Genomic DNA, 24,982 nt, shown 5'->3' with positions numbered 1-24,982 from the left:
AAAACTACTATCAAAATCCATAATGATAAACCACGGACATTACTCATAGATCCAGGCACTGTGACTGCAGTAATCTTCTTATATGTGTTACCCATGGCCTCCTTTCTTCTAAAATCAACTTTTAAAGGGGGTGTTGCAAGAGCTCCTTAGTGTTGCAGTTTCACAAGCTGTTACAATGTGCTGCAGTGAGATTACAGCAGGCAGAGAGAGGGTAAGTGCTGGGGGAATATGTGGGAAGGTGAGAAACTGTAACAGCTTCTGAGGCTACAGCATGGAGGGTTTTTTTCTGGGGTTTTTACCAGAGTCCTTCAGGCTCATTAGCACAATTTAAAAAGTTGATTTTAGAATGCAGGATGCCTTAAATAATACATGTAAGAAGATTACCACACTCACTGTGTCTGAATCTATGGGTAAGTGCCCCTGGTTTATCCATGCTTGATGGTAGATTTCCTTTAAGGGGCTAAGCGAATTTTACATGAAAACATTCTATAAAAGTTTGTTAATTGAAATCCATGCTTTTTGATGCTTAGGAGTCAGTGTGTTGTCACATTTAGTGATTTGATGCTTTTGCTATATGAGCATATGAACAAAGAAAGCTGGCAATCAATAGGTAGGACCACCCACTGGACTCCTAAATATCAAAAGAGCGGGGATTTCCATTAGTAACTAAGTTAAATGGAATCTTTATCTACATATCTATATATTAATCTGCTCATCTTTTACTGTAATTTCTGTTCTATAATGTTCACAGATTAAACTTTATGTTAAAAGGGGTTGTAGCAACTTTTTAAGTTGTCTCCTTTCCACGGGATTGGGGTTAAAAGCTGATGGATGAGGGTCTGACTGCTGGGACCCCCACTAATTACAACAAAGGGACCCCCAGCACTCCAGAGAACGTGAGTCAAGTTCTTACCAATCGGTTTAGCAGCCAGCGTCTTCTACCTCTCCATTCTATTCTATGGGAGCGTCAGAAGTTGCTGAACAAAGCGCTAGTTTATCTCCGCACTCTCATCCACTTGCTCCCATTAATGAGAACAGGATGCAGTTCTCTGATTGCTAGGGGGTCCCGTTCTCGTGTTCTTCATTGATCTATTTGTTTCCCCCCTATTTTGTGTATAGGGGATAACTAGAAACGTTGGTAAACCCCTTTAACGTAACTGATGCTCAGGATATCTCTTGATGTTTATCATGTGGCTCACACGATATGTACAGAACAAACGGTTAATACTTCTGTTTCTGCATAGTGTTTGCTATTGTCTAATGATATTGCTTTTTTCTCACTTTCTATCTCTAACGTTACACGCCCTTTCTTGTTGTGAATTGGCTTTGGCTCCTGGACTCCTGGCAGAACTGCTTGTACTGTTCCGCTAATAGATTACATTGATGGCAATGTTTATACCATTGAGCCACAGCAAGGTGGGGATAGCGATGGTTTTGCTCGAGGGGCCTGGGACTGGAGCATGTTATGGAAACGAATTCCATTAAGCGACAGAGAAAAGGCCAAGCGAAAGCATAGAACTGAACCATATTGGTAAAGAAATGTGTATTTAACCCCTTGTGTTCACGTGTGTCTAAATATTTATTTTTCTGTTTTTGTCCCTTTTTTTTTCCCCTTTCTCCATCATTCTTTTTGTGTGTGTCCTTCGTGTCAATCCCTCATCCCGCATCACCACCACTCGACAGAACCGCATGCACTGTACCTCTGATAGATGTCATAGATGGCAACAATTATCATTTATTACCACAAGGGGGAGGTGATGAAGATGGGTATGCTAGAGGAGCATGGGATTGGAGTATGCTATGGAAGCGGGTGCCTTTGACCAAAAAAGAAAAGGATATGAGAAAAACAAAAACTGAGCCTTATCGGTAATCACTGAACAGCTTCCATGCAATGTACTGATCCATCTCTATCAGCCTTCCTGCAGTGTCCCACTTAGCCACCAGTCTTTTATTATCTTTGTATGGGGCGGACTCTTACAGTCTCTCCTAGGAGTCCTGTCACATGTTTCTCTGCTTTGTAGAGAGAAATTCTGTTCCGAACCATATAAACCATCACATAGCTCATCCTGTATGTTATATGGAGGCAGAATACATGTCATGATGGGTTACATATTGTCTCGTGTCCCTATGTCTCGCTATATATGTTGTGCTGAACAGCATATATGCTTTCTATAATGGAAATCAGAGGCCCCCATAAGTAAGTCACTTGTCTTTCTTTATATGTATAATCTTCTTCTGTCACTATAAATATATCCCTCAGTAAGGAGATAATATACTGGTGACTGGTGAACCTTATAATGCATTTACCAATTAACATATGCATTTATTTCTGGCTAAGTGGGACTCCATTTTTCCTGGACCTAGCAGTGATGAATGTCCGGACCACACTGCCAGTCCTCTCTGCCGGTCATGGACTCTTCTCTCATATTCTCTATGCACAGAACTTCTAGCTTCATTCTAATTATAATACACTAATATTCCCCCCCTCCCCTTTACTAACCCTGCATATGTGCTACACAAACCTAGAGGTGCATCTCACTGTCAAGGGGAAAGTATAGTCAGAGGACATATTAAAATACAAAAGACTGCAAAAGAATGGAATTTCTTAGGCTGCATTCACACTACCGTATGGGGGACATATGTAAGGCCACAAGCTTGCGGTCGTACATATGTCCCCCATACACGGCAATGGCCGCATGGAGCGATACTCTTTACACTCTGTACATGGGGGAAAAGGTAGGACATGTGCAATCTTTCCCCATGTAACCCTCCTCCTTTCTATGGTGCCGTCCGCATGCCCGCCATGCCATAGCCTTGCGGGCATATGTTTGTGTAAATGCAGCCATAGAAGTAGCTTATATTCCATGACACATATAATATCCAACTTGAGCTGGGACTCTGGAGATCTAGACATCACACTGATTAAACGTAGAGAACAATGAAAGCCAACCATATCAATTATTGGCTGTGGTCAGGGAATGCTATACAATTTTACAATATACCTTTTGTATCAATTTCCTCGATATTTCCTAGAGAGTACTGAGACGTGCACCTGCATGTCCATAAAAAGACCAGGGACAGATTTCTATCCGCTGAAAGGAAACATAGACGCTTCCATAGAAGGACAGCAAGCAGAGATCTAGCAAACCACAGGGAATTGATACAGGAAGTATATTGCATAAATTTTCCTTACACACACCATATCAATTATTTGTTGAAAGTGAACAACCCCTTTAAGGCAAGGTAAGATGTATGGGCATAATGCTTGTAATTGTTATACACAAGATTTGTACCTTCTCCATCCTATTCATAGTTACAAATGCTCAGCTATTTAGTCACCACATGCCTAATCTATGCCATACTAATACCCATACCTAGTATTCTAGTATAGTAAAGGCTCTGTTCACGCCATCACTTCTTTCAGTAGTGGGAACAAGTTTTAGGCCGGTGTGGAGGAAAAAAAGCTGCAAATATAAAAATGCTTTCATAAGTAGAAGTGTTAATAGTCTAGATCAGTGATGGCGAACCTTTAAGAGACCAAGTGCCCAAACAACAACCAAAATCTACTTATTTACCCTGATGTGCCAACATGGCATTTTAGCAGTAACTTATAGCTACCTTCCACATCTTTTAATTGTATCGGCCGCCTGATGCCACCAATACAGTTGAAAGAAGGAGGGCAAATTCAGACTATCATCTTCTCTCCAGGGTCTCTCTGTACAGGGAGAATGGTTGGTCCAACAGGAGGACCTCCAAAGATCTTCTGTCTAAACCTTTTCATTTTTCCTGGAGTTCCAAACAGTCAATGAAGTGTCCTGGGATGATGCTCTGAGTGCCCACAGAAATTGCACCTGTGCCATAGGTTCGCAACCACTGGTCTAGATTTATCAATTCCTTCTACACCGTTTTTTTTTTTTTAACGAACTCACAGGAAGTTTGTTCCAAACATCTTCGTATGAAAGAACTCAGCAAGAAGTTTGTTCCAAACATGTTGGTTTGGAGGATCTCAGCAGGAAGTTTGTCAGGGATACCAGTTCAAACATCTTGGAGACCTAACCACAGATCTTCTGTGGATTTAGGCTTAATCAATTACTTCCATCACTTTAAGTTAACTCCTATAGACTCTTTATGTTAAGATCGGGCTTCTGGGGAGGCTGTATCATCATTTCCAGAACTCCTGGTTCCTCAATTTTGAATGCCTTTACTTTGGAACACATTTTTATGCTGCAGTATTTTTTCTACACCTGCATAAAACTTTTGCACAGTACTGTATGTCAGGGGTATAAGCAGGGATATAGGGCGTGGAACACTTTATAGATCAGACTCAATCCCACCCTTCATCCCCACTATATGCAGTCATCAGCAGATGTAATGGAATCTATATGTATATGACAGTGACCTCAGCACCTCCTCATGTGCAGCTTTGTCCTTCCATAACCATCTTTGCTACATTCTTCTAGATTCTCCCCCCCCCCACTCTTGCCTTGATAACGCCTTGTCCGATTCTAATAATAATGATGTTACTATTATTGTCATCCAGAACAAAAGTTTTATTTCCTGCATTTGTTATCTAGGTCTCCTGCCATGGCCGGAGGATTGTTTGCTATTGAGAGAGATTTCTTCTTTGAGTTGGGTCTTTATGACCCCGGTCTTCAGATTTGGGGAGGAGAGAACTTTGAGATTTCCTACAAGGTATTGAAGACTAATGAAGGCTTTGTTGATTGATGTTTGTGTTACCGATTGTGTTTTATTTTTTATAGACAAATAGTAGAAAAGTGAGAAAACAGCAATTTTTCAAAATAAATAAATAAACTCCAGACTTTGTATGCAAGTCTAGCACCAGGCAGGTTGCGCTGCTGATGGGAATGTTTGTGTTGATTTGGTTTTCTCGTTGCTGCCGTCTCTTTATGTCTTGTTTCTAAACCTAATGATTTGCTTTTTGTTCTGTTTTAGAAAAAAAAAACTAGAATACTTCAGCTACTGGTGTCTAAGTTATAATTAGTTAACAGTAATATCCTTCCTGTATGCAAATTACAGCAAGCTGTTCCATTGTCTGTATCCCCTCCAGCACACCAGGGACATGGAACAGAACTGTACAGAGCAGACAGAGAATATGCTCCAGCGAGGGAGTGACAGTGTAATAGCAGAATCATCATTGACTGCTTTCACACACGAATGTGGATGGTGTACTGCCTGGGAATGGGCCCCGTCACACACGGCACAATATGTTCTTATGCTAAATACTAACACAAGGTCTAATAAGGGGAGGAGTGTCACAGTTTTTAAATGATAAAGTTTTAGAAAGGCTAATTAGATCCCAATGTAAAGTCAGTGCAAACACTGAAATTGAAGCTGATTTAACCAGATTTTACCCCATTAAACTAGCAGCCCATTCAGATAGGGTATAAAATTATTTTTTTGTGGAATCTCATAATTTACTTATTTAAATTTAAAAAAAAATTTCCAAAGTCATGTGAAAACGAGCAGAGATGAGTCATATTTTGCCAGAGATGGGTTAAGTTTAGAGGATGCAGGGGGAGTGACACTGTTCTGCAATATGTAGAACCATGGCTTTGGTGTCATATTAAAGATGAGAATATCATCTTCCAGATCATGTCAGGCTTGTGTGGTCTACAAAACCAAAGATATATGCAATGACGACATAGTTGAGAATGCATTCTGGAGGTAAGGATCCAATTCTCACCTTTTTTAACTGCCCTAATCATCGATATTGTAGCTCACAGAGCCACAAGTTTGATGCGACCTGAGAGATGAGATGTTTTACGGTAAACTAGAACCAAAGATGGGAACATCTGAAATGGCAGCCTCTAAACTTGACCCATCTCAGACAAAATATGACTCCTTTCTGCTTATTTTCACATGCCTTTAGAGGTGGGGTTTTGTTTATAGGTAAATAGGTGAGATTCCACAACAAAGAGAGAATTTTAGAAATGACATTTTATACTCTACCTGTGGGGGCTGCCAGTTTAATGGAGGTAAACTCTGGTTAAATCAGATTACCTTTAAGTCTTTGCACTCACTTTAAATTGGGATCTTATTCAGATCGCATCAGACTTTTGGTTCTGTGAGCTACAGTATCGATGAAAAAAGGTAAGAACTGGATCTTTATCGGCAGCTTGTATTATCTCTGGTTCTGTAGGTCACACAAGCCTGACGTGATCTGAAAGATGAGATTCTTATCTTTAATATGACATAAAAGCCACTTATCTAGTTACTATAGAACAGAAGATAGGGGCCTCTGAAGTAACAACTTCTAAACTTGATTCATCTCTAAATATGACTCTTTTCTACTCATTGATCACATGACTTTAGGGGAGATTTTCTATTGGTAAACAAATCTTTGTGAGATTTCACAAGATGGAAATTCTAGAAAGGACATTTCATACCCAACCTGAGGGGGCTGCTAGTTTAATGGGGTAAAACTGGTGACCCAATGTCGACATGCTGTCACTACTGCAATCCCTACAAATAGGGAATGGAGGCGCTGCTTAGGACAGGACGGGGTTAAGAGTTAAATATAGTCCTGTTTTTTGTATTAAACAACCCTTTTACACTACATAATCTCAAACACTTTATAACTATAGCTGTAGAGCTCCTGGAGATTACTTATCCTGATGCAGAGTTCCAAAAGTGTGCAAATGAATGGAAAACTGTCATCTTTCAAATAGCATCAGATCTCTGCTTCTGAGAGATACAGGACCGGAGAGAAATGTTCTTTAATCTAACCTCCGAACAATGGTTCTAGCTGCTATAGAACGCAAGTTATAGGCGTCTCAACTGAATCTCCCCCTCCAGCCTCTCAACCTGACTCATCTCTGGCAAAAGATGAGTTTTCTGCTTATTCTTATATGAATTTGGCCAAGATTTTTTTATAGGTAAATGGGTGTTATTTTACATAAAAGAGGACATTCTATAAAGGACATTTTATACCCTACCTGAGGGGGGCTGGTATGTTAGTGGGGGAATAGTAGGTGACAGGTTCCCTTCCAGTTACCTCAGCAGCCACTAGAGGGAGTTGGGGAGATTGCTGCACAGTGCTGTGGCTGAGATGAATGTGTGACAGTGTGCACTGCTCTGCTAGAGTTTCTTCAGTGACAGCTGCAGGAAGACTGTATCTTAAAAAAAGTAAACATGTGCATGAAATTTGGAGATCTGATGGTAAAGTTAGTCAGTACAGAATTTGGGACCTGGAAACCACATGATGATAATAAACAATTGACATTTATTTTATATAAATAGTGTCCATCAAGCTCATTTATAAGAAAAACCATATTTACTTCCCAAACAACTGATTTTGGCTTCATGAATGCTGTGTAAGCTGCTGGCAGCATGTTACAGAGCAAGAGGAGCATTGCATATTGTACATAGTGTTCTATCTGCAGGCAGCATGTTATAGAGCAGGAGTAGCTGAGCAGATTGTACATAGTGTTCTATCTGCAAGCAGCATGTTATAGAGCAGGAGGAGCTGAGCAGATTGTACATAGTTTTACTATTTACAGGTAGTGTGTTATAAAGCGAGTAGGAGATTCTGAGAAGATTGTACATAGTGTCCTATCTGCAGGCATTGTGTTATAGAGCAGGAGGAGCTGAGCAGATTATACATAAGAGTCCTATCTACAGGCAGCATGTTATAGAGCAGGAGGAGCTGAGCAGATTGTATATAGTGAGGAGATTTACTTACCCCTCCGACTGAGTTCACAGAAAGTGCATTGTCTGATGATAATGCACTGGGCCGCGATTCACTAAGATTGTGCGCCCGATATCCTGCATGTGTCACTTCCCCGCTCATATTATACATAGTGTCCTATTTACAGGCAGCAAATTATAGAAAAGGATTAGATTCACAGATTGATATGTAGATATTTGTGTAACATTTAATAGAAATGTATTCATTTAAATGTTTTCTAATTTAAGGTTTAGGATTGTCCAGTAGGAGGTTCTGCTCAGCCATTGCCAGTTTTCTCAGTACACACTCGCTAACAGGGAAAGCTGTCAACTGCTTAGCTTTGGACTCCTAAGCCTGGAATGATTAGATATTTAAATTAATAAATGACAGGTTACACTGCAAAACTATGCATTATCTTCTGCTCTAGAACAAGCTGCCTGCAGTTAGGACACTATGTACAATCTCCTCAGCTCCTCCTGCTCTATAACATGCTGCCTCCAGATAGGACACTATGTATAAACTGCTCAGCTGCTCCTGCTCTATAACATGCTGCCTGCAGTTAGGACACTATGTACAATCTGCTCAGCTCCTCCTGCTCTATAACATGCTGCCTGCAGTTAGGACACTATGTACAATCTCCTCAGCTCCTCCTGCTCTATAACATGCTGCCTCCAGATAGGACACTATGTATAAACTGCTCAGCTGCTCCTGCTCTATAACATGCTGCCTGCAGTTAGGACACTATGTACAATCTCCTCAGCTCCTCCTGCTCTATAACATGCTGCCTCAAGATAGAACACTATGTATAAACTGCTCAGCTGCTCCTGTTCTATAACATGCTGCCTGCAGATAGGACACTATGTACAATCTCCTCAGCTCCTCCTGCTCTATAACATGCTGCCTCAAGATAGAACACTATGTATAAACTGCTCAGCTGCTCCTGTTCTATAACATGCTGCCTGCAGATAGGACACTATGTACAATCTCCTCAGCTCCTCCTGCTCTATAACATGGTGCCTGCATACAGGACACTATAAACAATCTGCTCAGCCCCTCCTGCTCTAAACCATGCTGCCTGCAGATTTTACACACTGCTCAGCTCCACCTGCTGTATAACATGCTGCCTGCAGAAAGAGCACTTTGTACAGTCTCCTCAGCTCCTCCTGCTTTATAACATACTACTTAATTTTCCTACAGATCAAACTAAAAGTGCCATGTGACAAGTTCCCCTTGAACATTTGTAACGGTGAAAGTGCCATGTAGTGTCCTGTCTATAAGAGCGTCTGATATCTATTACACACAGTCCAGAACTAGCTCTTCCTCCCATTGTGCCAGCAGAGGGGAGCAGCCTTCCCCATGATCCCGCTGGCGGGGTGGTAGTCGCACTAGCGAGATAAAGCAGGAAATAATCCGGGTCAGGGCTGGATATAGTATCTGTTATTGCCGGCCTAGTGTCACTTACTGGATTGTATTTATAGCTATGAGAGAGGGGGGGGGGGGGGGGGTTCCAGTCATTAGCCTCTGTTTTTAAGGATTTCACTTGTGAGAGTCAGCAAGGCATAGAGAACAGCCGTGTTATGGCTGCGCTTGTGTTTTTCCATATCAGTTAAACTGAAGGCTACGCCTGTAACAAGCAAGTGCCACGGAGCGTGTCATTTATACAGAGTAGTCAACAGCAGCGCCGAGTAATGACTTGTTATGTACAGTGTATTATCCCATGCCAGGGACTCGGCTATTATATCAGGATTATACAGGGGGTGGATATCACCGCTGTGTGCCCGGGTTCTAGGATATATATATAAGAGAGAGAGATCTATAGATATAGATATATGTATACAGAGAGAGTGAGAGATCTTTTTTAGCTTTTTCTACTTAAATTGTTATTTATTATTATTAGTAGTAGTAGTAGTAGTAGTAGTATCTTGAAAATAATGATCTTTAATAATGATAAGTGGTTGTCCTGGCAGAAATTCCCTTATACATGTTACCTATAGCATAAGGGAATAACAATACTAATAATATAACATCTATCTGACTTCTTAGACTACGATATATAATACATTATTGTCATCTGACAATCATAACTGGATAACATGAGTTGTATTATGATCCTGTTTTTTTTTACAGATCTGGCAATGTGGAGGAAAGTTATTATTCACACCCTGTTCACGTGTAGGTCACATCTACCGACTTCATGGGTGGCAAGGAAACCCTCCCCCAGTTTACGTGGGATCATCGCCAACACTCAAGGTAAATTTATTTTAGAAAAACTGTGATTTTTAACCGTGAAGTGACCTTATTGGGATGCGATAAGACATAATTGAATATACTGGATTACTGAATATGATAAAACTACTGTACAGTACATGAAAGATTTATGACAGCCTCGTGGAAGACGGCCAAGAATAAAATGCTAATAGACTGGATGCTGACATCACTTTGGATTTTCATCAGAGGATACGCTGTCTCCTAATTGGTTTTCTGTAGTGTAATGAAATTGGACAAAGTAGAGACCACTCGCAAAGAGATGTTCTGGTAGACTCCGCCTGCCATATATATTAGAGAGTCAGCTGTTCGTTTAAAGGGAACCTTTCATCAGGAACACACATTTTCAAATAATTATCATTACTGGTTCCACTCGCTTATACAAGTCAATGAAAGTTATATCTGGCTCCCTGCCAGCAAACTGGATCACGTCATGGGGCGTCCGAGTCCATATGTCATCATCATTATCACTTCTCTGCTCTGCTAGCACTCTCCCACCTGCTGATGAGAGGTGGCCGAGATTTGCTTTAGGGTCAGCTTATGGCTGCATGAGGGAGGGGGAAGGAAGAGCTAGCAGAGAGAAGATAATGATGATGACACATGGACTCCATGTAGTTTCCTCGCAGAGAGCCAGGCATACATTTACTTACTTTTAAAAGTGAGTTAAAGCATTAATATTTATTATAAAAGCAGATTGGGAATTCCTTTCTACAGTACAGATGACGCTAAGAAACTTTGTAATATATCTTGTTAGAGAAGAGTGGCCTTTTCTCTAATTATCAGCCATTTCTTCTCTTCCCGCTGCTTTTTTTCACTTACTTTCTATTGGCTGCTAAAAAATCAATTTCTAGGGAGGAGTTGGATTTTAAACATTTCTAAGAAATCAGGTTAAGTACGCGGGCACATGGGGCTTTTCTGTTGCATTTTCATAGCGTTTTGAAACGCATTACAACAGCTAAGGAGAGGTGATTTGCCTAACATTATTGTTAACATTTATGTTTACAACATGTTATATTAACACGTGTCGACAATGCGTTTACGTGTGTTTCTTGTTAACACATGTTAACATTGTGTTTGCACTGCATTTTGTAAACACAAAAGTTAATAGTAATGTAATTAGGCAAATCACCTCTCCTTAGCTGTTGTAATGCATTTCAAAATGCAATGATAACACAACCAAAACACCCAGTGAGACTGCACCCTAAGGGTAATGGCAGATGTGCCATCTTGGCTGCGTTTGCAAAAACAGATGCAGACCACGCCGCACCCACTGGGGTGGGCCGCAGCACGATCGCATTGGTGTTTCTATGGAAACGCCTGCAATCGGGAACGAGCCGCAGGTGTTTTGCATTAAATTAAAGCGAAACACTGGCGGCTCGTTCCCGATCGCAGGCGTTTCCATAGAAACATTGATGCTATCGGGCCTCGGCCCGCCCCGGTGGGTGCGGCTTGGTCTGGGTTTGCGTTTGCAAACGCAGCCAAGACTGCACGTCTCCCATCGCCCTAAAGGTTTCTGCCAACTGAAGTATACAAAGAGGGGCAGGAGGAGAAAGAGGGAGCTGTAGAGGGAGAGATAGGAACAGACAATGGAATGGAATGTTTTCCTTGCCAATGTGCTGGATTCACAGGTACACTGTTCAGTATTGCTGTATATTGTCCTATATGCTGCTCTATATATGCTACAGTGTATGGGAAACCATTAAGCAGCCAGTCTTCTTCTGCATAGACTTCTGTAGGAAGCAGCTGTTCTGGGAGGATTTCTATGTACCGTATGTATTTTATGGGTAGATTCAGTGCAATAGATAGGGGGGGGGGAGTATGATCATTTTTACCTAATAAGAAAAGTTACAAAGTTTCTTTACTATACTTACTTCACTACTGATATATGGAGAGTTGTTTTTTAATCAGAGATACAGTTTAATAGCTGACATGTAACATTACATTCCCCCTGGAGTAATAGTAGCAGCTGTTCTGGGGGTTTCTGAAAGTGGACAAATGTGGAACAGCTGATGACCGTACGGCTATTGATACAGTGAAAGGAAAGGACACATGTTCAGTTTGTGTTGCAGCGTTAGAAGTGGATTTGATAGAAAAGGAGAATTATCATCTGTACTTCATACGTTCTTTCCCCTTATCATCTTGCTTTAGAGTTGTTAGTACATTGTAGTCTCCCATAAGCACATATAATAGTGTGCACACATAAATCTACAAGTGTGTATATAAATATATATATATTTTTTTTTTCTGAGCCTTTAAGGAAAGGACTAAATTGCACCTCCGGATGCTTCCTGGTCTGTGTAGCTCCCACTTGTAATTTGTTTAGTGAAGATGCTGCTGAGAAGCTTGACAGGTTGTGGCAGGATAATTGGACATCCCTTTTAATCCACATTTATTTCCTACGAAAGCAAGAGCCAGAGTTATCCTGCCACAACTTGTCGTCCCTGCGAGAAGAAATCATAGGTAATTGTATAGACTCCGGCTTATACTGGCTAAGTATGAAATGCTGGAAAAAAAACAAAAAACATCAGAGGCTCTTGGTGTCTTCTGTACACTGAGTGTCTTTGCTGTTTCTCTGGATGTATTTGGGTGCGTTCACACGTGGCAGTATCGCATGCGTTTTCAAACGCATCAGAACAGCTGAGAAGAGATTTGCCTGATTACGTAGCTGTTAACAGTGTGTTTACAAAATGTATGCACAATGTTAACAGATATTGAATCAGTTAAATCTCTTTTTTTCAGCTTCTCTGATGCGTTTGAAAACGCATGCGATACTGCCACGTGTGAACGCACCCTTATATGGCATTAAGTTGTTCTTCTCTTTCTTCAAATTACTAAACTGAATAAGATTGTATGGAGGAGGCAGCACATCCATCGGTGATAGAAGATCCTGCTCATGTACGCTGCACTGGATGTGCACTATTTCACTTGTGGAAAAGTATCAAGTCAGAAGCTACTGCAACAGTACTGTATTAGTGTATAAATGTCTGTGCATGAGTATAGAAATGTGTGAGTATACAGATATGTATTTGATGGGGTAGGGGGACCCCATTCAGAAATGTGCTATGGGGCCCTGCCTCTCCTAGTTACACCCCCGACAACCCACGCTATGGACATTAGATGGAGGTATAACATGTGCTTAACATGTTAACGCAAGTCACACTGTAAGTAAGAATGAGGGGTTCAGGACTCCTATTTTAAAGTGTAAGGTGTGTCCCGGCAGTAGAGCCCCCAACAATATATTTTCACTAGTCACTGAAACTAAATTTAAGTGGGAAAGACCAGCTTTAAGGGAGCGTTCACATTCCGCTTTCACCTTTACAGTGTGTTAACCTTGTGATCATTTAAACCCAGTGTTACACAATGAATTGCCTTTTATAAAAAAAACTTGGCAGAAACACATAGAATACTTGTCATTGTGTGGCACATTAACCACCTTGTGCTTCATCTTGCAGAACTATGTAAGAGTTGTGGAGGTTTGGTGGGATGAGTACAAAGACTATTTCTACGCCAGTCGTCCCGAAACAAAAGCTTTGGCTTACGGAGACATAAGCGAGTTGAAAAAGTTCCGAGAGGATCACAACTGCAAAAGCTTTAAATGGTTCATGGAGGAGATAGCGTACGATATCCCCAAGAGCTATCCCCTCCCGCCTAAAAACGTGGACTGGGGAGAGGTGAGTACTCCATCATTCATGTCCAAATTATTAGTTGCTTTTTTTGTATTACTGAGCTGCAGCTCATGGCAGTGTCCTGTCTGCTGTCACACAGTTATTTTTCGGATTATAAGGTGCACAAAAAATCCTTGGATTTTCTCAGAAATCAAAGGTGCGCCTTATAGTCCAGTGCACCTTATATATGAAACATACTTACAGACAACAGCTGCCTTGAACTGTGCACAGGTCTGCCACCTGCTGGTCATTCATCCTTATAATCCTCGCCCTGAACCTAGACGTTTTAGCAGGCATTTATTGATGGTGCGCCTTATAGTCCGGTACGCCTTATAGTCTGAAAAATACTGTATGTTTCTCCGCAGCAGCTTCCATACTTCTTCCTACATGACGGTAATTGAGCTGTTTACTCCTCTCCTGCATCCAGTGTTGTGTTCCTCTAGTTGGTAATTTGGGTCCAGGCCCAGCACTCAATAAGCTGTGGTTGGGATATCCATTTATTGCTGTGGACCTGAGAAGTACAGACACGCACTGCTCATTCACTTTGCCGAATTCTTTGCTGCACGAGGCTTTCCTCGCCCTGACCTCTAGTGGAATATATTATCTACAATCCTTCAAGCATCACTCTGAAGGAAGCCTGAAACACCTCCATGATGACGATGTTGTGATGGCTCTAGTGGTTTACAAGCTGGAATCTCAGGGTCACATATTCTTATAGTATAGCCTCCCATACATATTAGGCTCACCTGAGATAAATGCATCCAGTTATCAAAATCCACATACAACCTAATAGACCTCCAAGTGCTTCAGTATTTGTGCTTTTTACTGTATAATGCATAATACATATGTGTATCATAGAAAGTATGACGCACATCATGCATGGCTGATGGGTCAGCTAATAACTTCTATTCAAGTGTTGAAGAATTGAATGAAAATAACATTTTGAACTTCTTTCTTTACAGATTAGAGGTTTAGATTCCAACTATTGCATTGACAGCATGGGCCATACAAACGGAGGTCTGGTGGAGCTTGGCCCATGCCATAGAATGGGCGGCAACCAGGTAAGTGAGATGTATGGATCATCCATGGAGTATTAGGGAGCTGTATATATATATATATATATATATATATCTGTATTTCCATGTTATTACTGTAGAAACAATGGATGTGACTACAAGATCAGCAGGCATAGCAGGTGCTATTTTTATAAGGGTAAGGGTACCTATGTATAGCAGAAGTCTGCTATGGGTCTCCACCTCTCCTAGATACGCCCCTGCTACTATATGACGCCCCTGCTATACTACATATATGAGATCAGTAAGCGATCTCCTGATGACAGTATGAGGCACGGAGCCCCCTGTGATTCATAGGGCCTGTGTGTCACTATATGCCAGAACCTTCACTATGGGAAATCATGGCAAAGAAAATGACCTGTACTAAGTCTATAGTGAAGTCTGTTACCTTATGATGTTATTGTTGCTTTTCCTATGAAGTGTATATCAGGATAATAAGATGCATGGTCCAGGCTAGCAGGCTTATATATGGGGGGTGGAAGCACCCTGATGTGTATGGTCAGACCTACTATAATAATAACAAAAATGCTGCTTTGCTTTCTCAGCTTTTCCGGATAAATGAGGCAAACCAGTTGATGCAGTACGACCAGTGTCTGACCAAAGGGCAGGATGGCACCGCAGCCATGATCACACATTGTAATTTAAATGAATACAAAGAATGGCAATATTTTAAGGTAAGCCAATGAATGGGTTACTATGTGACACTATTGTGTTGAATTAAGCTTAATTTAATATGTATGAACACCTTAAAGGAAATTTACCATGATAAACGAGGGGCACTTACCCGTAGATCCAGGCACCGTGACTGTGGTAATATTCTTATATTTGTTATCCATGGTCTCCTTCAATCGAAAATAAACTTTTATAATTATGCTAATGAATCAGAAGGGCTCCTGGGGGTTGATACCAGAGCCCCTCCAAGGTGTAGTTTCTCAGACTGTTACACTGTTCTGGAGCATTACCCCCCCCCCCCCCCCAATCACCTCTGTACTTCTTGTGCAGCAGTGAGATTACATCAGGAAGGGGAAGTGCTGATAGAGGGGAGGGGGGAACAGTGTGACAGCCTGTGAAGCCAGAGCATGGAGGGACACTGGTAACATTACCACATTCACAGTGCCTGGAGTAAGTGTCCCTGGTTTATCATACCTGATTTTCACAGTAAATTTCTTTAAGATGTTTTTCATGAATATTGAAAACACCCAGGGGGCCGTGAGAACAAATACTCGCCCCACTCTGGGATTTCCTGTTTCAGAGCTGCACCAAAATGAAAGCTCCAGGGAGTCACATGACCCGTCTCATCCAATGACTGGCCTTCTAGGACCATGGGATAACAATGGAAGTGAAGTCCAGTGGAAAACAGATTTGATCTCCCATGTTCTTGGTGGCTAGTTATTGGATGAAGTGGGTTCTTTGAACACAGAACTTCTAGTCTGGCACCAGGCCCAAAACCAGAACAGGGTCAGTATGTATTATTTTTGAAACAGAATACTATTAATACACTGGCGCTGCTGTAGTATCGTGTGAGTTTTAAATGGTTACTAGTTTTTGTTTGTTTTGGGTCTTCGCTGGTACAAGTAGTGTGCCTCTCCACTACTACTAAAATAAACACTTTGTAAAAATTTTTTGACTTGGTACCTGCGCTGACAGAATAGTGTGTAATATGTGATAGTCGGATTTTGAATGAGGGAGTCTAATATATCGTAATACAGGTGTTTGGTTCATGCGGTGTACTAACCTCAATTCGGCGGTGTTTTCCAATTGTTGGAATCTTTGTTCGAAGTTTGCTTCTTGTTGTATTCCTATTGTGGCCACCTTCTATGCATGGACCGATGACATTAACGATGTGGGTGCTGGTTTTTCACTGTTGCACGCTCTTACTCCTCTAAAAATCCACGAAATGACAGATCAGTATGCAGAGCCCCGGCCGGCGGCTCCACTGAATCTGTTTGAACGGAGGTACTGGTGACGTCACCTTCAGTACGGATAGTCGAGTTGGACAAACTTGAAAATCCACCGACGCGTTGTCGAGAGCTACGGCTCTCTTCCTCAGGGCTGGAGGTGACGTCACCAGTACCTCCGTTCAAACAGATTCAGTGGAGCCGCCGGCCGGGGCTCTGCATACTGATCTGTCATTTCGTGGATTTTTAGAGGAGTAAGAGCGTGCAACAGTGAAAAAACAGCACCCACATCGTTAATGTCATCGGTCCATGCATAGAAGGTGGCCACAATAGGAATACAACAAGAAGCAAACTTCGAACAAAGATTCCAACAATTGGAAAACACCGCCGAATTGAGGTTAGTACACCGCATGAACCAAACACCTGTATTACGATATATTAGACTCCCTCATTCAAAATCCGACTATCACATATTACACACTATTCTGTCAGCGCAGGTACCAAGTCAAAAAATGTATTATTTTTGTTTCTTGCCTCACTGGCTTCTATAGCTATTATGGGGGCATTAGTACATAACCAAAGAAAGAATCGAGGGCTAGAGCTTTGGGTAAGATACATTTCATGAAATGTGTTAATGTTGGTAGAAGTGAAAATGAAAACCCTGTTTGTGTCCCCTAGAACATACACAGATTCACCCATATCCCTTCCGGGAAGTGCTTGGATCGCTCCGAGGTTCTTCACAAAGTGTTCTTGTCAGACTGCGACTCCAGCAAAACTTCACAGAAATGGGAAATGAACAACATCCTTAGTGTATAAAACTGGAAGGACAAGACGTGAAGACGAGACCTGGAAGACGCAACGTCCAGAGTGAAGACCTATCTGCAGGACTAGGACGGGGGTCATCCTGCAGTCAATGTTTACAAGACTGCTTTTACCTTAAACTTTTTACACGTTTACATCATCTTGATCCAAGATAATGTTTGTAAAGTGCTTCTAGCTCTGTTTGTAGGAACAAAGCTAAAGACAATAATTTTTGGGATTATAACTCAGGGGCTGGAAAGGTAGTTTTTTTTTTAAAGAAAAAAAAAAAAGCAAAACACACACTTGAAAAATCATTTGATTCCCGCGTCTCGGTGACTAACTAGATTTCCATTTGATTTTGACTTTCCTTTTTCCAAAGCATTGCCACGATTTCTTTTGCGTGATGGTGGCTTCTTTCTTTCTTTCTTTTTTTTTTTTAGTCCGTGCTGCTGTTTTGAATGGGGAAAAATCTGAAAAATCTTAGTGCCTCTTTATTTCTTTTTGTATAGTATATCTATATGATGACCGTGTGTCATAGGAGAAGAGAATTGCCGAATGTTTGATGGATGCAATAGGGCGTGTAAGGGATCGGCCATAATTCTTAATGGGGAGCCCGCACTTAATTATCATTGACGTCTTCTAAAGGCGCAACTTTGTGTGCAGGTTGTATAATAGCCTCGCTACGTCCACTCCTAACACTCCGAACATGTCCTCACACTCCGCACAAGGTTCTGGTTAGTGACAGAATATCATGTTCTTTTCGTGTTGTTTTACGACACTGGAAAAGTTGAGGCCGTGGACTTCAGCTAATCTCAGGTTAAACTGTCTCATAACTAAATACATTGTGGTGACGGCACGCACTACTCCATGGCAAGGCAGGCGGCGCATGCGTCTTACTCATACGGTAACGTTCTCCCCTGTGGTGATGGGAACACATTGCGAGCTGCTCGTAGTATATACAAGACAGAGGAGTATCCAGAAGCTGCTGTTGGAGGGTTACACGTGGCGGGCTGATACAATGAGCTATAAATCCATGGCAGAGTGCGCTGTGTGTGATATACAGCCATACATTTATCATGGAGGATATTTCAATAAGACGCCTGCAGTTCTGTGAGGTTCCTTTTAGACTCTATGGTAAATTCCATGACATATATTATTTTTATTCAGATGTGACAGCATATTTTATACTACAACTTGTGAGTGGTGGGTGGGATTTATACCGTGAATATATACTCCCCGTGGTCTTGTGACTCCCAGTCCGTCATCAGATAACAAATAACAGGACGATTGCAGGATAATGGATAATATCACACGGTGTAGGACTGACAGCGAGATCTGGCGTCTGATCTCCGCATTATCACGTGACCGGCGGTATAAGTGCTACTTTCTGACACTTTGTAGGTAATAAATCCCGCTTGATGTAGAGGTTAGAGGTCGTTAGCCCCATCATGGTACTGTGCTAGTAATTTATTTATTTATTGAGGATTTTAGGACATCTGTCTCACTGTCATTTATACACGTGTTAAAATGTTATCCAGCTTCCAGGAAGCAATGACTCTACCCCCATAAACATTCTGTAATATCTTAATATCGAGCTGGGTTTAACATGAAGCTGTTTGTAAAATCGATCCTTCTCTAGAGGGAATACAATGTGTTCGTTGTCCTTACGCAGCCTAATATTAGAATCAAACCAGTTTTGATCATGAACAAACATCACCATAAGCAGGATGGAGGGAACATGTCGCTGGAGCCCATGACACTCTTTAGTCTGGTGATTTACATATTGTAAACTTCTGCTTCGATTATGTGGTCCTAATGACCTGATGGTCTCCCCTTTAAAAAACTAATACAAAAATTTCAGAATATTCTAAATACAGAAAATAATATTTTTAAACAATAGCCCCCCCCCCCCCCCTACATCTCCTCAGTCCTTTTGTCCTTATTTGTCTGGCAATAAACGTAAAACAGAAACTTAGATTTTCTTTCTTTGTGTGTCCCCATCCTACTTCCCACTATTATCTGCCTAAATGTAAGACAACTGGCTGGAGCAGGAACCTTTGTTCTCTGTACAGTCTGCAGCAAAGTATATATAAGTCTCAGCCCTACATCCAGGCTCCAAGATTGGGAACAAATGCACAATAGACTTTTTTTTTGTTGCAGAAAATATTGCACAATGACACATTTATCTCATTTACTACAGTGTTAGGTATTGGCCCTGGAAAGCTGTGTGACCATACCTTTATGGTTATACAGCCCCTAGCCCTTAAACAACTGCTGTAGTATATAAACAGAAGCTGCTATAGCAGTGACTCAAAGCAGGGGGTAGGGGCTGTGCAGCACACAGTGTGCTCTGAATGTAGCTATAATACCGGAATATTAAAAAAAATGTACAATTCTGCTTCTACTTACAATACACATCAATGTTTGGATGCACAGATCTCTGATCTGAATTCCTGATAATAGTACTTGACCAATATATTTTGTAGTATCAAGAACAGGTTTTTAAATCTCCAGGATGTGCAGGATACACACAAATAAGAACATGTAAAATATGCTAATTAGCCAGAGCTCTTGGCTCAGAAATCTGCACGCCCCCACAGCCTGTGACGTCACCGGAGGGCAGGACCAGTCGGTGATTGCACCAGCTGTTTCAGGATCAACAGGCAGGACCCGGCTCAACTTTAGAGACTGAAGGTGTGCATATTTAATTAGACTTTCGGAGCCATTAGCATATTTCATATGTTCTTTTTCAGGTGAATCCTGCAGTTCCTGGAAATTAGAAAACCTGGTCCTTATACTAGAAATATGCATCCGCGAAGTAAGTTTGGGCAGTCTACCATCAGAAAGAACGTAGGACATGAATAACATGAGATACTGAAACTTGGATGTAACTAATAGAAGATGATAAAGCATATACAGGGACAATACCTTACTCCTAATGTACACAGGTGGCTGACAAGAGACAACAGAGTAGGCTGAAAGCAATACAAACCTTATATTGTCTAATATCCAACAAGAAAACCAAAGATGATAGTGACTATTATAAGTGATGGTTACATGGGCATCCTATGTGATATGACCCTCCTGTGCTGGGGTCACTTATTGGTGACTGTCGGTCTGATCTTGTATGGCTAATACTACAATGTTATATGGATATTCTGTATATGTACAATGTCCTTAGTGTGAGAATCCCACTGAATAATGCAGCGTTCACTATATACATCCCAGAGGATGGAATGTCCAACCTTAGAATTTTGGAGATGGCTACAAAGACTATGGTTTATATTGCATAGATGACATACACTAGATGTAGAGGACACACGCGTTGTATGTAATCTGTGAATTCCATGTGTATAGTGAGACAGTCCAGTGGTCTGCAAGCCATAGCACTATAACATCTCTAACACTACAACTACCAGCATGCCCTGAGCACTTACACCTGGGAGTTGTAGTCGTGCAGGTTGCAGGCCCCTGCTCTATTGTGATGTCCTGTTGTCTGGAAGAGACCACATGCTTTTTATGCTTTACATGATGAGACCACCACTATGCATTTTCTCCATGTTTTAGTTTGATTTATGCAGATTTTGATACACTGTATGTTTCTGTAGAAATTGTACAGATACTGATGCATTTTACTATGGGTATTGGGGTGTTCCTGTTAATTTGGGGGTTGCTTGTTTTTCTAGGTGCAAGAATAAATATTTTAAATTTTTTGTCTGTGTTTTCTTTAGTGTTATAGGTTGGGTCTTTTCCCACCTTGTAATCAGGTATTTGATTAGGGTCCCAAATAGACCACCCATATACAACACTAAAAAGAAACCCTAATAACAGGATCCATGAAAAGATGTGAAGGAAAACCTTTGTAGAGAGCAGTGCCCATACCCACTTATACATCACAACATGCTTCATTTCAAGCAGCAGATCATTGCTTGGCAGTTTCCTGAGAGATTACCAATAAGAGGGGTACAATTGAATTACCATTGTTTTACTCTTCCAAGGCGCTCAAAGTAGTATCTCCAATTATAAATCAGATGGTAATGTAACAATGTCCTGTCTGGTAAAGGAGAGCCAAGTGCCACCACTGTGGTTAAGATTTTTATACAGCAGAACAGATTGTAGTCTTATCTGCAAGCAGCATCTTATAGAGCAGGAGCGTTCCCCAAAGCAAAGAAAAACATAGATATTAAAATTCAAACGAAACAGGAGCTTTATTCTTTTTGCAGGCAATAAATTTGCATATACTAGGAATCCCTGCCTCCCCATCATACACATTTAGTGGTGAAAAATTTTGGCCAACATTCAACCCAGGAAAGATCAGCTCTATTGTGGATATGGTACTGACTGAACACTCCTGAAGGCCTGATATCTTCTGAATAAACACAAAAGGCCTGCTCCTCTGCAACAGCAGGAGCTGGCCCATGTAGGGGAGTAACAAAGGAGGAAAGGTATACTTTATTCCACAGGAATTTAATTGGTGGAAAAAAAAAAAACTAAGATTGTCAGTCATGTGGCCTCCCTACATCTGTCATCTGCATTAGTATTTTTTAATTAACCATTTGAAAATAAGCACTTGAGAAAACATGTTGTAGGACATGCATGTACATTCATCATTTTATGAATTCCGGCAGTTTAAGGCTTCTGAGAACCCCACCCCCTCCAAAAAGAGAAAAAGAAAAAAAAAAAAGTGTTCCACCACCATCTCTATTAAGGGCAATAAATGCATTTTCACAATCACTGCTGTCTATTAGTGATTTTGCTAGAGAAAGCCAAATTATCTCTCCATGGTGTGGGGGAAACCCAACATTTTACGCACTACAAACAAGGCAAACAGCAAGAAGTAATTATATATAATTTTATTACAAAAAAAAGGTTGCTAAAAAAGTTAGAAAAAAGTACAATGCACCAGGTCTACAGGACTAAAGTATATAGGGTGTCATAACATTGGGCTCCCCTTAGAATCCATTAAATATGCAGAAACATCCCACATAAGAAGCTTTAAACTCTAACAGCCCTCCAGCTACTCCTTATATTAAAATATAGGCTTTCCCTAAAGAAATCACATTACCTATACACAATTCTGTACAGTTTGTATAACCAAGCTAACAAAATGAGCTGCACTTGAGTTCACATTCTTAGCAAAAAAAACAAAACAAAAAGCTTCAACACAATTTATACAGCGGGCAAAGCATTCATTCATCATCGTCTTCATCATCATCTTCATCCTCCTCCTCTTCATCATCTTCCTCATCGTCGTCATCATCTTCAGGCTCGGGTTTCTTTTTGGAGGCTGCTGGCCTGCTAGTAACTTTCTTTCCGGCATCACTGTTGCCTTTTGCCCTATATGCAGCAACATCCTACAAAAACAAAGATTGTGTAAGGTTTGGCTTGAGTTAAATTACAAGTCACTTGTGCAACTCCAGCTCTGAAGGCACAAGGTATAGTCTAACTAGTGAGCTAGTGTTTTTACAGGGTAACTCCGGGATACAGAAAACACCACGGCCAACATGTACATTTATCATCCAAGATTAAGTGATCTTACCTTTTCGTATTTCTCTTTTAGTTTTGCAGCCTTCTGCTCATATGGCTGCTTGTCCTTCGGCGTCTGTTCAGCCCACATCTCTCCTAATTTCTTTGCGGTGTCACCAATTGACAGACCAGGTGTATCGCTCTTTATCTGAGGCCGGTGCTCTGAACAGAAGAGGAAGAAGGCAGAGCTACAAGAGGGAGAAAAAGCATAGATGTTAACTATGGATCAATGAATTACAACATACAATTAAATACAGCTTTCCCCATGTTAAGTACATCCACAGGCATCTCCACATACATGGCTTACAGGACCTCCAGCTATTAGGTGGGTCACATGTTTCCATGTCCTTTTATAGTGATCTTCCACATTATACATTTCCAGACTAGGCCCAAGAGTAACAAGGAGCATTGTAGATTCTTATACCAGCTCAAAAATACAAAAGAAGAGAGATTGTCATATTCAGGCCTCAGATACTTACGGTGGTCTTTTTGGTGCGTTGGGGTCCTTCTTCTTCTTGCCCTTCTTCTCGTTCTTTGGTGGGATGTAGTTCTTCATCTCCCTTTCATATCGGGCCTTGTCACCTTTCGCCATATCCTCAAACTTGCCCTTTTCCTTGGCATTCATGGTCTAAGGAAATAATAAAAATACATTGTAAGCGAGTCCCAACGACAGGATGTGTGAGTAATATTACAGGATAAGTGCCTGGGCCTCACCTTCCACCTCTCAGAGCACTTCTTGGAGAACTCTGCGAAGTTTACAGAGGAGTCCGGGTGCTTCTTCTTGTGCTCCTCCCTGCAGGTCTGCACGAAGTAGGCATAGGAGGACATCTTCCCCCGAGGCTTGTTAGGATCTCCTTTACCCATGTTGTACCTGGAGATGAGAAGGAGCGGATGAGTAACACGACGACGTAAAACCCGGGAAAATAAGAGGGCGGGATCTGGGAGGAGCCCGGACTAGGAAGTGGCTGAGGTGGAGGCATGGCCGCCCTCGTCCAGGCGCGCACACGTAGCGCTGGCTTCCCGCCCAAATCACTAACTAACCGTCGCCATTCACCTCAAGGCCGCGGCAGAGAGCAGCCAGCAACGGGTTAACGACCGTTAATAAGTGCGAAGGCGGCAAACACGTGACCGCCCCTCCTCTCTGACATAGAATAACCCGGGGCCCTGAGGAGACGACATTACTCCACACCGGCCGCCGCCATTACCTCAGGCAGACATGAGGCGCCTTATACCGGCAGCAGAGCGAAAACCAGGGCCGGGCTGACCTCCCCGGCTAACTGCGTAATGAGGAGAAATATCGCCTCAAATAACACTAAAAGTTAAAAGTAACGAAATTTACTGAGTCACCACAAAAAGCAGAAACCAAAACAGCATAAAAGTTCCCATAAACCAAACTAGAAAAGCGATAGAGAAAGGATTATAGTATAAAACTACAGCAGAGAGTAAAGCGCGCTAACTTACCTGAGCTGTGAGGCAGTAGAGGGTGACCGCTCCGGGTGTGTTCCTGCACTGAAATGCTTTAACTGGGACGCAATACAGCCTTGTTTTCCACACTTGTACCTCTCACAGCAACCTGCTGAATACTGCGATTACAGTCGCCCCAGCGCACTTATTGGACGCGCGGCTCTTTTCGGAAGCACATTTGAGACGCCCACCAAAAACCATTGGCTTAAAATGTTTATTGCGTCACTAAAAGAGGCGGGTGCTACTGACTAGCATGTTTGTCTGCCGATCCCGCCCACATCCCCTTCGTCGTAGGAGGGGCAGAAACGGCTGAACTCTCTTCTAGTTAAAACCGGTTAAAGAGAGCCGGGGGGCGGGCTCGCTTCATCTGATTGGTTCTGCTTGGAGGTTTTAAAATTCGCGGGTGTGGCGATGATTGGTTCCTGCGGCGTGTTTGGTCGCCGATTGGCTGTAGCTGGCCTCGGCCGCGCTTTTCGAAAAGCAACAATAATAAACGCTATAGAGAAACAATAGAGCGTGTGGCGCCTCATGCCCCTCGTATTGAGCCTATGTTATCTGCCATAGCCTGGTCTATACACTACGTATCTCCATTAGCGGTCTCCT

General features: G+C 41.7%; 2 protein-coding genes across 5 annotated transcripts in view; one reads left to right on the top strand and one right to left on the bottom strand.

Annotated features, from left to right (window-relative positions):
* Positions 1-21,102, top strand: part of GALNT7 (polypeptide N-acetylgalactosaminyltransferase 7) — a 103,358-nt gene extending 82,256 nt beyond the window's left edge. For 3 of the 4 annotated variants that reach the window (XM_072123854.1, XM_072123873.1, XM_072123867.1), the window contains exons 6-12: positions 1,349-1,531; positions 4,575-4,692; positions 9,815-9,937; positions 13,405-13,623; positions 14,580-14,678; positions 15,236-15,364; positions 17,267-21,102. In XM_072123854.1, coding sequence (XP_071979955.1) covers positions 1,349-1,531; positions 4,575-4,692; positions 9,815-9,937; positions 13,405-13,623; positions 14,580-14,678; positions 15,236-15,364; positions 17,267-17,404 — 1,009 coding nt within the window. In that variant the 3' untranslated portion in view covers positions 17,405-21,102. Of the gene's footprint in view, positions 1-1,348; positions 1,532-1,683; positions 1,867-4,574; positions 4,693-9,814; positions 9,938-13,404; positions 13,624-14,579; positions 14,679-15,235; positions 15,365-17,266 lie in introns of all 4 variants that reach the window. The other variant, XM_072123861.1, reaches the window with a different exon arrangement.
* A 1,125-nt stretch (positions 21,103-22,227) lies between these two features.
* Positions 22,228-24,538, bottom strand: HMGB2 (high mobility group box 2). Its single transcript, XM_072123841.1, has 5 exons — positions 24,377-24,538; positions 23,630-23,786; positions 23,395-23,543; positions 22,929-23,103; positions 22,228-22,743 (listed from the first exon to the last, which is right to left on the bottom strand). Exons 2-5 carry the CDS (start codon positions 23,777-23,779, stop codon positions 22,579-22,581), a joined length of 639 nt encoding a protein of 212 aa, XP_071979942.1. The 5' UTR covers positions 23,780-23,786; positions 24,377-24,538; the 3' UTR covers positions 22,228-22,578.
* Between the last annotated feature and the right edge of the window lie 444 nt (positions 24,539-24,982).

The sequence above is a fragment of the Engystomops pustulosus genome, chromosome 1 (genome assembly GCF_040894005.1).
Source record: "Engystomops pustulosus chromosome 1, aEngPut4.maternal, whole genome shotgun sequence".
NCBI classification, from domain to species: Eukaryota; Metazoa; Chordata; class Amphibia; order Anura; family Leptodactylidae; genus Engystomops; species Engystomops pustulosus.
This window is presented reverse-complemented; position numbering and strand designations above follow the sequence as displayed.

What these genes read in the sequence shown, in the direction of transcription:
- HMGB2 (XM_072123841.1), bottom strand. Translation starts at nt 23,779, where the DNA reads ATGGGTAAAGGAGATCCTAACAAGCCTCGGGGGAAGATGTCCTCCTAT. An exon ending in AGTGCTCTGAGAGGTGGAAG is followed by an intron (nt 23,544 to 23,629) that starts GTGAGGCCCAGG and finishes TTATTTCCTTAG; the next exon opens with ACCATGAATGCCAAGGAAAA. An exon ending in AACGCACCAAAAAGACCACC is followed by an intron (nt 23,104 to 23,394) that starts GTAAGTATCTGA and finishes TCCCTCTTGTAG; the next exon opens with CTCTGCCTTCTTCCTCTTCT.